Raw genomic sequence first — 12,939 nt, forward strand, 5'->3', positions numbered from 1 at the left:
TTTCTTCCCGCGTTCCTTTCATCTTCAGAAAGTTGTGGCGACGTTTCGACGAAATCCCATCCGTCATCATCAGGCCGGAGTGTTCCTCCTGCTGCTTCCAGGAGCAATGCAGCAGGAGGAACACTCCGGCCTGATGATGACGGATGGGATTTCGTCGAAACGTCGCCACAACTTTCTGAAGATGAAAGGAACGCGGGAAGAAACCCGAGACTCTAGATCTACACATACAGACACCCGCGAGAATCTACGAAAACATATATATATATATATATATATATATATATATATATATATATATATATATATATATGAAGAATTGATTTACTCTTTCAAGAACTGTAAACACAGCAGTGTATGTTACTGTAAAGAGTCCATATTAGTTGATTCGTGTCTCTTAAAAATCATCAACATCCTTATCTAGATAAATGATTCTCTTCTGTATATATTTCAAGGGGTTTGAAATGATTCTGAGTAATGCTAAAGCATTCCCTTAGGTCACGGGTCGGCAACCCGCGGTTCCGGAGCCGCATGCGGCTCTTTGAGCCGTCTCCTGCGGCTCCCAACCGTCCGGTGCACGCGCACCTCTTCGAACGGGCAGTGGTGCGCGCGCACCTCTCCAAATGGAGAGTGGCACCGCCCGTTTGGAGAGGTGCGCGCGCACCTCCCCGAATGGGCGGAGGTGCGCGTGCACCTCCCTAAACCTTTGGAGAGGTGCGTGCGTACCTCCGCGTGAAGGGGCAGCGGCGCCACTCTTTGAGGAAGCTGCCGCGGCCCGTCTGCAAAGCTGCCGCTTTCGGCAGCTTTGCAGACGGGCCGCAGCAGCTTTCTCGAAGAGCGACGCCGCTGCCCCTTCCGAGAGGTGCGCGCGCACCTCCCCGAATGGGCGGAGGTGCGCGCGCACATCCCCAAACCTTTGGAGAGGTGCGTGCGTACCTCCGCGCGAAGGGGCAGCGGCTTCGCTCTTCGAGGAAGCTGCTGCGGCCCGTCTGCAAAGCTGCCGAAAGCGGCAGCTTTGCAGACGGGCCGTCGCCGTCGGGCAACCGGGAACCGGTTCCATGTCACTTAAAAAAAGTGGCAACCGCGTGCGTCCGCGCACGCGCAAAAAACCGTTTTGCGCATGCGCAAAACGTTTTTTGCGCATGCGCGTGCATGGACACACGCACGCGGCTCCCACTTTTTTTAATTTGTGATGGAACCGGTTCCCAGTGGCTCTTTTCCTTTTTTAGGTTGCCGACTCCTGCCTTAGGTGAAAGTAAAATACTGACTGGGAAATTGGGGAGAACACATCTGGAAAGAGGAGCTGAAAGTCACAAGTGAACTTGTTTAATTGTTCAGCTCCTAGGCAAAAAAGCAACTGTTGCTTTGGACCATCTGAATGATGAGGGGCAGAGTCCATTACACCTGGCCTGCCAGCTGGGCAAAGAAGATGCAGTCTACTCTCTTCTTAAGGTTCATGCCAAGTGCAATAACATGGGAGTGCTAGGCTATCCCATCCACACTGCTATGAAGCATTCACAGAAAAGGTAACTTTGCTAGCTTTGTTGGGATCAGAATATATGTTAGCCAACTGTAATGAATATGCACTTGTTCCCCTTTATGTTAGGGTCAGACAAGGTATATCTGTATTCAAGTAATATAAGTTATCTATGTGATACTCTTTCCAGATCATGCATCATCTGGATATTTTTTGAAGCTGATCTTTACTAGATTCCCCAGTGTAGACTGCATATTGAACAAATAGTGATTTCAAATATCATTTATACAGGTAATCCCCGAGTTACGAGCGTTCACTTAACACTAGTTCGAAGTTACGTGATGAGCGCCCCCTAGTGTTTATTTATTTATTTATTTATTTATTTATTTTTGGGACTTATATGCCGCCCTATCTCCCGAAGGACTCAGGGCGGCTAACAACAATAAAAAACAACAATACAAAAATTAAAAAAAGAATTAAATAACAGCCCCAAAATAAATTAACTACACAGTTAAAAATTAAAACTTATTTAAAAACCCATCATCAATCCAGGTCAGCCTGATGGAAGAAAAAAGTTTTAAGGTCGCGGCGAAAGGACCGGGGGTCCCGGGCCATCCGAAGCTCAAGGGGGAGTTGGTTCCAAAGGGCTGGTGCTCCCCCAGAGAAGGCCCTCCCCCTGGGGGTCGCCAGCCGACATTGTCTGGCCGACGGCACCCTGAGGAGGCCCTCTCTGTGTGAGCGCACTGGGCGATGGGAAGTCATCCCCGGTAGCAGACGGTCCTGCAAATATCCCGGGCCTAAGCCATGTAGGGCTTTAAAGGTAAGTACCAGCACCTTAAATCTTAAGTCCCCAAGTTATGAATATTGCAGTACCACTGCAGTCATTCCCCCTTACGAGCAACTTGAGTGGCACTGCAACATTCATCCAAAGCTGAGATTGGACTGCGGGGGGGGGGAGGGGTGCAAATGCCTCCCCCCAGCCTTACATCCGGATGCAGCGACTTCGAAAAGACCTCCGTCTGGATCGGGCTGCATGGGGTATGCCGAAGCATTCCCCAGCCTAAATCCAGGTGGTATGTCTAGTCTAATGAAGAGAAGGATTAGGGATTACTTGATAATAGTTTTCCAATATTTGAGGGGGTGCCACAAAGACAAGAAGTAAACGATGAAAACTCACAGAAGAGAGATCCAACCTAGAGCTAAGGAGAAATTTCCTGACAGTGAGAACAATTAGTGGAATGGCTTCCCTCCAGAAGTTGTGGGTGATCCATGACTGGAGGTTTTTAAGAAGAGATTGGACAGCCAAAATGGTATAGGGTCTCCTATTGAGCAGGGGGTTGAATTAGAAGACCTCCAAGGTGTCTTCCATCCTTGTTATACATTTACCTTCAATTTCCACCAGCTAAGACCTTAGAAAAGAAAAGCCATGCTAAAAACAAGGAACAGAGAATCACTGCACAGCTTACTCCATAGGTCCTGAAGAAAGAAAATAATATCCCCCTTTCCCACTCAGTGAAAATGGAAATAAAATGTATGGCTATTTTCCTTCCCTACCTCCAAATCCATGTTTTTATTTCCTGCTGAGAGCATTTCTCTAAACCTCGAGTGATTCATGTGAAAGCTTCAAAACCATCCAGCCACCCTTTCTGTTGAAATATCTGGTAAACCCAACTGAAATCACAAAGGCAAGATGCAGAGTGAGATAAGAGTTACAAATGGGGAAATGAGCTGTCAACAAACTCAGCGGAGGGACACCCTTGCCTAGAAAACAGATTTTCTCTGGTTTCAAAGACAGGAAAAATCCAAAGCTCTTCAATCAAGCCAAAGTCACACAAAAAGGATTTCAAACTAGGGAAAGTTCTTGCATGGAAGTGTCCTCAAAGTACACATCTTTCACTCTCACAAAACTGGCAGTAATTTGCTTGTCTGAATTAAAAGCGGAACTTTGTAGGATGCTGATCTTATACCCATTTTTGTACTTCTGAATGTGGCTGCAAAGTGGCAGAACAGTCAGGAGTCCTGGGAGTGTCCCTTCACAATTAAATAGGTGGGGAAATGCCATTGTTGCCTTAAAAGATTGTTGTATAACATGCCAGCTTGGGAGGGGGGAAGGAGGGAGAGAGATGTGCCAAACCCACTTATTGTTCATGGCCCCATCAGATGGGTTACAGGAGTATGTATGTGTTAGTGGGAAGTATTGCCTCCATAGGAAAAATACTGAAGATTTTAACAAAACTCTTTTAAGATAGCCAGTGGGCTCCAAGAGATTTTGGCAGAAAGCTGACAAAAGCACTGAAACTCCACAGTCAAGATAACAGTGCAGCAGATGGTATAAGAAGGCAGAGAGGACAAGCGGGGGGGGGGAGGACCCATGAATAAGTACAAGTGATAATGCAGTGAAGTCAGAGGATATGATCATTTAAAGGTGTGGTATTTCAAAATGGCTCAATTATATTTGGCTTTACTGTATTCCCAATAGGAATCTTAGGGCTTTTAACGTACCTTATGTGCTTGGTACTGGAGTTTTGAAAAGTAATTTCCATTCATACTAAAAATGCAAATATTTATAAAGCTGACCAGGACATCTTTGTGGCATCTTTTGTTTATTTTTCCTTCCAGATGTGCAGAAATTCTTCTTGATAAAGAAATCAACCAGATTCAGTTTCTGGATCCACGATATGGTGCTACACCCCTTCATTGGACCAGAAATGCAGAGGTGAAAAAGTACAATATCATTAGAGATGATAAATCATTTATTTTTAATTTTGCTTTTACTATCTGGGAGCCTTATTCTCCTGGGAATAATTCTTTCCCCCAGTCCATTGCTAACATTTCACTATGTATGATCTTGCTGGGTTCTGGGTTGTTAATATCTGTGTAAAACCAGGAGACCTGGAAATATTCTTCTGCTGTTGTGTAAAAATTATGGAGAAACAGCATTAGTTGTATTCCAGCTTCAAGAATCCTACTTTCAAAGCACCAAATTGAATGTAGAATAATTTGCAGCATGCTTGCTTCAGACAAAGATCTTACTTATTAGACAAAATGAATACCCAAGAATGATAGCTTAAGAGAAGACTGTAGGACACTCGGTTAAGAAAGTTTTAAAAATGTGGCTATATTTTTCTCACAGAAGAAAATGAAAAATATTTGTACATATAAAAGTGCCATTTTATTCACATGTCCGATCTCTTTATAAAAACAAAGGAATGATTGATTTATTTACCCTTGTAAGTCTTCTGATTCTGATATGACTCCCTCATTTTCTTGGGGTAAATTTATGGACTTTTCAAAAATAATGGATCCTAAAATTAGGCAAAATTGATATCTAAGCCAAGCCTATGAATTACTAAGGGACTCAGTGGGTTAGGACGCTGAGCTTGTCGATCAGAAGGTCGGCAGTTTGGCGGGTCGAATCCCGAGTGCCGCGTAACAGAGTGAGTGCCTGTTACTCGTCCCAGCTTCTGCCAACCTAGCAGTTCGAAAGCACGTAAAAATGCAAGTAGAAAAATAGGGACCACTACGGTGGGAAGGTAACAGCGTTCCGTGTACCTTTGGAGTCTAGTCATGCCGGCCACATGACCACGGAGACGTCCTCGGACAAGCGCTGACTCTTTGGCTTTGAAACGGAGATGAGCACCAGCCCCTAGAGTTGGAAACGACTAGCATGCATGTGCGGGGGAACCTTTACCTTTACCTTTATGAATTACTGAAAAAAATGTGTCTCCTATGATATAGATATATCCTTGATTTCACATCTCAGGTAAGAAAGATTGAGTGCCTGGGTTGCTCGAAACCATTAAAGGGGCTTATTCACTTGTGGGATGAACAAAATTGGAGTGTCATAGGGCTGTTATACTAGTTACTTTTCCTCTTTTATAATTTCAAGTAGCTCTATACGCTAGAAGGTTCATCATATTAAGAGCTGTGATGGGGCAGCGGTTAGAATGCAGTATTGCAGGCTGAGTCTGCCGATTACCAGCAGTTTGATTCTTACCGGCTCATGGTTGACTCAGCCTTCCACGGTTGGTAAAATGAGGACCCAGATTGTTGGGGGCAATATGCTGACTTTGTAAAACCCCTTACAGAGGGCTGTAAAGCACCACAAAGTGGTATATAAGTGCTATTGCTGTTGGTATTAAGGGACTTTATATTGGCCAAAAATACAGAGTTTACTTCTCTGAGGATTTGGAGCATGCTTGGGTTAGGACGCTGAGCTTGTTGATCGGAAGGTCAGCAGTTTGGCGGGTCGAATCCCGAGTGCCGCGTAGCAGAGTGAGCGCCTGTTACTCATCCCAGCTTCTGCCCACCTAGCAGTTCGAAAGCATGTAAAAATGCAAGTAGAAAAATAGGGACCACTACGGTGGGAAGGTAACAGCGTTCCGTGCGCCTTTGGCGTCTAGTCATGCCGGCCACATGACCACGGAGATGTCCTCGGACAAGCGCTGGCTCTTCGGCTATGAAACGGAGATGAGCACCGGCCCCTAGAGTCGGAAACGACTAGCACACATGTGCGGGGGAACCTTTACCTTTACCTTTAACACTTGTTATACAACTGAAATAGATGGAAGATGAAAATATACCTGCTAGAAAATCTAATGAGTGACATAAAATCCATAGTGTGGACCCCCGACTCCAGTTTATTTAATTAAAGCAGTAATAAAATAAATTATGCAGTTTTATTGCTGAAACACAGGTGAATGATCAGAAAAATTGAAAGTGGATTTTTGTTTTGAAGTATGGTGAATTTTGTTTAATTCTGGCAACCAAGACGAAATCCAAGGCATAGGATTCATTAAATGTGTGTCTTTTGCGCCATAATTCAGTAGGCTGTCAGAATGCTGATTAAAACAACAAAATTAAAATCCCTAGCTGTGAAAAGTTAATTTGGTTGTCGAAGGGATAAGAGCAGTGTCTTTGGTTCTTGTTGTCAGAAAGCGGCACAAATAAAAAAGATTGGCTCTCTGTGAGGTTATGGTCAACTCTGTTTTTCATTTTGATGCACTAAACCAGGGCTCTTCAAACCAGGCCGTTTTATGACTTGTGGACTTCAACTCCCAGAATTTCTCAGCCAGGCAAGCTGGCTGAGGAATTCTGGGAGTTGAAATCCACAAGTCATAAAAGGGCCAACTTTGAAGACCCCTGCAATAAACCCTATTAAACAAAGTACGAGAGGAAAAGTCATTGTAACCTTCAAGAAAAAAAATGTATTTTGTAGATCGACTGAAATACATTTTGAAGTGCCTTATTGTTATGTAAATAAATCTAGATAGTAGCTGCCTTGTTCAAATGTTGATCACGTGACTGCAGAGGAGCTGCAACAACCATAACTTTGGGGACCAGGCACAACTACCCTTTGTTTAGTGCAGCCATAATTTTTAGTGGTTGCTGAACGAATGGTCATAACTCGAGGACTACCTGTACAGGTGAATGGTTTGGTAACTAAAAATACATTTTTTTTAATTTAAAAAAAAAGAGCTACACATATTTAAAAGGACTGATGACGCAACCTGTGTCCCATCAGGAAAAATATCAAAGGAGAAGCTCTTGGGAGTAGAGAAGGGCACATTCTGCAATTCCTATTTGTCCTTTCTCTCTTCATGACACTAGATGACCCGGATGCTTATTGAGTACGGCTGTGAAGTGAATGCCCTCAGTGCATCAGGAGAATCAGCCCTTCATATTGCTGTGCGGCGTGGGCGTTTAGACTGCACAATGGTGTTGTTGACACACGGAGCCATGCCAAACACTAAAGAAAAGAATGGCAACACACCACTTCATCTGGCCATGCAGGTGGGCCTTTCATCATTTGGATATTTTTTCTAGCAGATGGGAAATTGAGAGAGGTGCTTTCTTTCTAAAAATACAGAGAGCAGAGGCTGACCACAAGGTATTTCTGGAAGGCTTTGGCAGCAAACTACCTGCATTTCTCACTCCCAGTTTTCTAGCAATAGAACTAACCATGTGCCCTCTCTGGCTTTAACAAAGAAAGTTCGCTTTGCATGTGTGAAAGAAAAACTAAATTATATTCTGATACTTAAAATCTATCTTTGGTTTCAAGCGTCTTTAAACCCGTCTGTATGTCTTTTGTACCAATTTCCAGTTGGCAGAGTTCAGTGTTTTTGTAAAAAAGAATATAGAGACAACAAGTGTAGGCTATGCTCATCTCTGCAGTGAGCATACTTTCCAAATTTATCTTGATACATCAGTCACTCGATCCAATACGCTTTTATATTTATCTCACCACTGCCGTTCTTATCTATATAAAACAGCTATTCAATCAAAAGAAGGTTGGAGATCCCGATCTATTTGGGATGGATAAGCCAATTGGCAGTTTGTATTGTGGAAAATCTACATCTAGGCCTCTCTGCTTTATTGGGCTTCTGGAGCTTCATAAAAGATCTCATTACCCAAGAGGGGTTTTGAGGATGTGGAAGTTTAGCCTACCCTTGAGAAATGGCATTGCAAACTTTTAACCGAAAGTTTGATATTCTTTAACCAGCGTTAGACCTACAGGAAACCTAGTGGCCTAAAAAAACAAAAAGATGGCAAACTGGGTGAGCATTCCAACATAGACTAGAAAACAATGGATGGAGAGGATTAGGACAATATGTTTCCATTAACAAGTTCCTTTCTTCCCAATAGCAAGACCACATAGAAATGATCAAGGCCCTTATTGTGTTTGGAGCAGATGTGGATATCCCCAATGATTTAGGGGAGACACCTGGATTGGTGGCAGCCAGGACAAGCAAAGGTAGGAAGAACGTTTGGATAAAAGTAGGGTGGTGGGAGGGTTGACCTTGGTCTACCCAACTGGATTTGGTTAACGTTGTGAACAGAATCCTTGTGTATTTAAGCCATGGATCTTGGGGTTTAGGGCATAGATCAGTACTTCCCGGTGAAGATCTACTATGGAATGGAGATTTAGAATCATAGATTAATAACCCAACAATGGAGGGGAGCATTAAGAACTAGGCCATATAGCTACCTCATTAAAATTGCTCTCCATTGCCCTTGGCCAGCATATTCACCTGTCTTTCAGATACAAGCTCTTCCTGAGTACACGAAATAGGGTGGCTCAGAGCTTGCAGTAGTGACTGATTTTTTTTTATTTGTTTTAATAATTTTCTGTTTAAATGCATGTTATTCCCACCTCACTTATGCAAGGTGCCAACCGGAAGGTTCTTTTAGATCTGCTGAAAATTATAGGGATTGAGCGCTTCCTTCCACCTGGCATACCTGCCTCATCAACATCCACTTCCACCCTTCCAGAAAGATCATCAGCCCCACGGAGTTCTGGCTTAGGTAACCTACCCGCTACCTAGCTCTGTGTGCCTTTCTTTCCTTTCACTCTCTTGGACCACTTCACATCTTTAAGATTTCCAACATGGTATTGCACTTAGAATGAGAATGCTTATGTGTAAAATGAATGCCAGTGTACACATCCAGGTTGCAACCATAAGCATTTCTGTTGATTACAGATTTCCAGTACTATGTGGATGTGCTAGAAAAGAGATCATGGCATTGGAGCAATCGGGACAGCCAATCTTGTGACTGCCTACCACGTTCTATAGTAAATTACCCTATTATACCCCCCGATGGCATTTCCTTCACTTTTCCTTCACATTCTTACAGCTATAACAATATCTATTTTAAAAGAGACAGATTAATAAGTAGTTCTTTTGCTAGCCGATAGGCTTACCATATTCAGGATAGACAAGGCTCTTATAAGCATTGCATACACGGAAGTGATTTGGCGGGCATGATTTGCTGTCGCTGATTATGGTGACTCTGGAAAGGCATGCCTATCACATCATTTCCTTCTGGGCAATGCCTTGAGAAATAGAAATTCCAGATTCTCTTGAATCTGGGTACTACAGTCACCGAGAAAATACGTCTTAAACTCTCAGTTCTAACCCGTGCCTGCTGTGTCCTGAAAATTAGAAATTTTATGTTGTTTCACTCTGTGTTTTTCTAGAATACCAAGACATCATCCATGTTTCAGCAGCTCTTGGCAACTTGCTGAGGAGACCAGATGTGGTGGACTCTGCCCCTGAGAAGAGGAAAAAGTAAGCAAGTAGGGTCAGTGAGCATTACATAGGCGGTTTAGATGTCCCTGCATGGGAAAGATCCAGTAAAGATCTTGGAAAGATTCCTGGAAAGAAAGGCTCCATGCCTATTGTTTCTCTTTTTCTGTGGCTTAAATGTGTTCTCAGGAACAATTGCTTCAATACGTTAGATATATTATATTAACGCATATAAAAATGTAACTTATCTCCCTGAGTCATCTGAATGTGAAGAACAAAGCAGAGTTACTTCTGGGGCTGACACTTCCCTTGTTTTCTCTGTTCCCCTTCTCTAGCCAGGACCGCCTCCTGAGTCTGGACGGTGGGGGTGTTCGGGGCATTGTACTCATCCAGTTTCTCATCGCTATAGAGAAAGCTGCAGGGCGTCCCATCTCAGAGCTCTTTGACTGGGTGACGGGGACTAGTACAGGGGGAATTCTGGCTCTGGCTATTATACAGGGTAAGAAGCGATGTGAATAGCAAGTAATCCCGTGTGGAAATGACTCAGTGTGGGATGGGAATGGTCACTGAATTGGGAAGAAAATGGGGGGAGGGGTTGCTTTTTAAAACCCTGATCAGAATTGGGCTCCAGATTTCTTGTCAAACCACCACATTATATAGCTCTTTGTGCTCTTGTTTAAACCATTTTCATTGCTGCATTGGCTTTGCAATTTTTTTTTGCTAGATTTGTAAATAGATAAGCTCATAGGCTCAGTTCTTGTTTAGTTAATTTTTATTTCTAATCTTTAAGTAGGAACTAAGCTGCGTGCTTAGTCCCTAGCTGTATTCACTGTACACATATGATTGTGTATCGTCCGACCCATCCACTGCGATCATTAAGTTCGCAGATGATACCACCGCAGTGGGTCTTTTTACAGGTGGAGACAAAACAGCATACAGGGGGGAGGTACAAAAACTATCCTCACGGTGTCTAGAGAACAGCTTGCACTTGAACGTCGGCAAGACAAAGGAGATGGTGTTAGACTTTCGGAAGAAAAGAGAGGAACCTGCCCCACTTTACATCGGGTGTGTGTGTGCTGTGTGGAGAGAATTTCTTCCTTTAAATTCCTGGGAGTCTACCTCAGTGAAAATCGTACCTGGAAAATCAACACAACCCAGGTGGCCAGAAAGGCCCAAAAGAGACTCCACTTCCTCAGGGTCTTGCGAAAGAACAGGGTGGAACAACAGCTGATGACCTTCTTTTACTGGTCTACTATAGAAAGCATCCTCTCACACTGTATTGTGGTGTGTTATGCTGGCTTGACAGCCGCGGATAGAAAGATACTACAGAGGGTGGTGAGCACAGCACAAAACATCATGGGCTGTCCCCCAATACCACTAGATGACATCGCCAGGACCCGCTGCCTTGGAAAAGTGAGAAAAATTCTCAGGGACGACTCATACCCTGGTCGGCATCTCTTTATTCTTCAGCACCAACAGGCTGAAGAAAAGTTTCTATCCATGGGCTGTCAGGCTCCTGAATGGGAAATAACTCCGTGTATAATAGACTTGTGTTGTGCAATTAACTCACATGGTGTAATAAGATGGTGGGTTTGTTGTCACTGTGAGTTGTGGTGGTGGGGTGCACGAAGGGAGGCTCAGCCAATCTCATTGTACACAGGTACTTTGACAATAAAGGTTGATTGATTGATTGATTGAATTAACAGGCGTTCAGTCTAGAAAAGGGGCTATAAAAAGCTTTTTATTGAATAGGTGAAAAAGAATTAAAGGTTTCTGATCCAAAAATTGAGATTCAGTGTAATGCTTCCATTGCTGGGGGTAGATACAAGGCAACCCTAGTTTATACTGTATTACCCCCACTACACAGATATATTTTGTGTCTGCCCATCGAACAATTCTTCAATTGTTCTTTACCATTCTTCATCGGAAGCTGCCATGTTTTATCATGTAATTAATAATAATTTAATTATTAGTCTTTATGGTCTATATTCTAAATGACCACGTGTTTTTCTAGTTTTTCTACCAATCTCTCAAGAGATTGAATCTGGGATCTCCTGCATTCAAAGCATGCAATATATGGATCCTTTACACAGAATGGCTTATCTACATGGCACTCTTGCATCTGGCGTAGGCTTATGTGTTCCTTCCCGCTACTGAACATTTTGTCTGATGTTCCCCCTTCTGTCACACATTTGGTGATTTCACTCATTGCACAAAACATGGATTTCCATATTTTCACCAAGCTGTTTAGATAATTTCCTGCCTGTTTCTATCAGCTGGATTGGAACTGAAGGTGTTCTCTAGGAAACCAGTAATACTGTTCTTCTTCTCAGGGAAGCCCATGGACTACATGCGCTGTGTGTACTTTCGCATGAAAGATGAGGTCTTTCGAGGGTCACGGCCCTATGAATCAGAGCCTCTTGAAAATTTCCTGAAAAAGGAGTTTGGAGAACATACCAAAATGACAGATATCAAGAGTCCCAAGTAAGCCAAAATGAAAACCGTTGGGATGGCTTCCTGCACCCGAACTTATACTTTTTGTTAATTAGCTCTGCTGGTCATTTATTTACCTTCCCTTCTTCAAAGTAGGTTTGGTGTCTCATCAGTTCCTAAATGGTAAATTGCCTAGCAGAGTTATAATACCACTTTATGACCCACAGAAGAATGATAACATATGAATGATCCATCTTTCTTTCTTCTTTCTAGTAAAAGCATTTTTTATCAAGTAGTACCTCATCTCACTTTAACTAGTAGGTTGAGTCCCTTACCTTCTGCCTGGAGGGCATAAGTATTGCTGCTGTGCTATGGTCTCTGCCTTACAATCAAGTTGAAATTTTGTCTTGTTCAACATTTTATAGAGTCATGTTGACAGCAACACTATGTGACCGACAGCCTGCTGAGCTCCATTTGTTCAGGAATTACAGTCCGCCAGAAGGAAGAAACAAATCCCGTTTCAGAATGATGGGCTCATTTCAACCAATGACCAAGCCAGAAGGTAAATACAGATAGTCCTCAACTTACGTCCGCAATTGAACCCAACATTTCTGTTGTCAAGCAAGACAGATGTTAAATGAATTTTGCCCCATTTTACCATCTTCCTTACCACGATTGTTAAATGAAGCATTGCAGTCATTAAGTTAGTAAAACAGGTGTTAAATCAGTCTGGCTCTCCCATTGACTTTGCTGGTCAGAAGGTTGCAAAAGGTGATGACATGACCCCAGACACAGCAACTGTCATATATATGCATAAGTTGTCAAGCATCCGGATTTTGACCCTGTGACTGTAGCATTGATGGCGAACCTTTTAGAGACCGAGTGCCCAAACTGCAACACAAAACCCACTTATGTATCGCCAGGTGGGCAGGGTGAGTGTGGCCCACTGAGTGGGTGTGGCTACGGTAGTCATGGCAGCGGGTGGATGTGGCCAGGGTGGGTGTG

At 43.3% G+C, this 12,939-nt stretch overlaps 1 protein-coding gene across 2 annotated transcripts in view; it reads left to right on the top strand.

The window, feature by feature from the left end:
• The window catches only part of PLA2G6 (phospholipase A2 group VI), a 30,086-nt gene that overhangs the window by 8,077 nt on the left and 9,070 nt on the right, over nucleotides 1-12,939 (top strand). For both annotated transcript variants that reach the window (XM_081331407.1, XM_081331408.1), the window contains 9 exons: nucleotides 1,336-1,523; nucleotides 4,094-4,190; nucleotides 7,085-7,267; nucleotides 8,120-8,228; nucleotides 8,642-8,779; nucleotides 9,453-9,543; nucleotides 9,837-10,000; nucleotides 11,835-11,985; nucleotides 12,360-12,496. In XM_081331407.1, coding sequence (XP_081187533.1) covers nucleotides 1,336-1,523; nucleotides 4,094-4,190; nucleotides 7,085-7,267; nucleotides 8,120-8,228; nucleotides 8,642-8,779; nucleotides 9,453-9,543; nucleotides 9,837-10,000; nucleotides 11,835-11,985; nucleotides 12,360-12,496 — 1,258 coding nt within the window. The remainder of the gene's footprint in view (nucleotides 1-1,335; nucleotides 1,524-4,093; nucleotides 4,191-7,084; nucleotides 7,268-8,119; nucleotides 8,229-8,641; nucleotides 8,780-9,452; nucleotides 9,544-9,836; nucleotides 10,001-11,834; nucleotides 11,986-12,359; nucleotides 12,497-12,939) is intronic.

Source organism: Vipera berus (assembly GCF_964194415.1).
Source record: "Vipera berus genome assembly, chromosome: 6".
In the NCBI taxonomy this organism is placed as follows: domain Eukaryota; kingdom Metazoa; phylum Chordata; class Lepidosauria; order Squamata; family Viperidae; genus Vipera; species Vipera berus.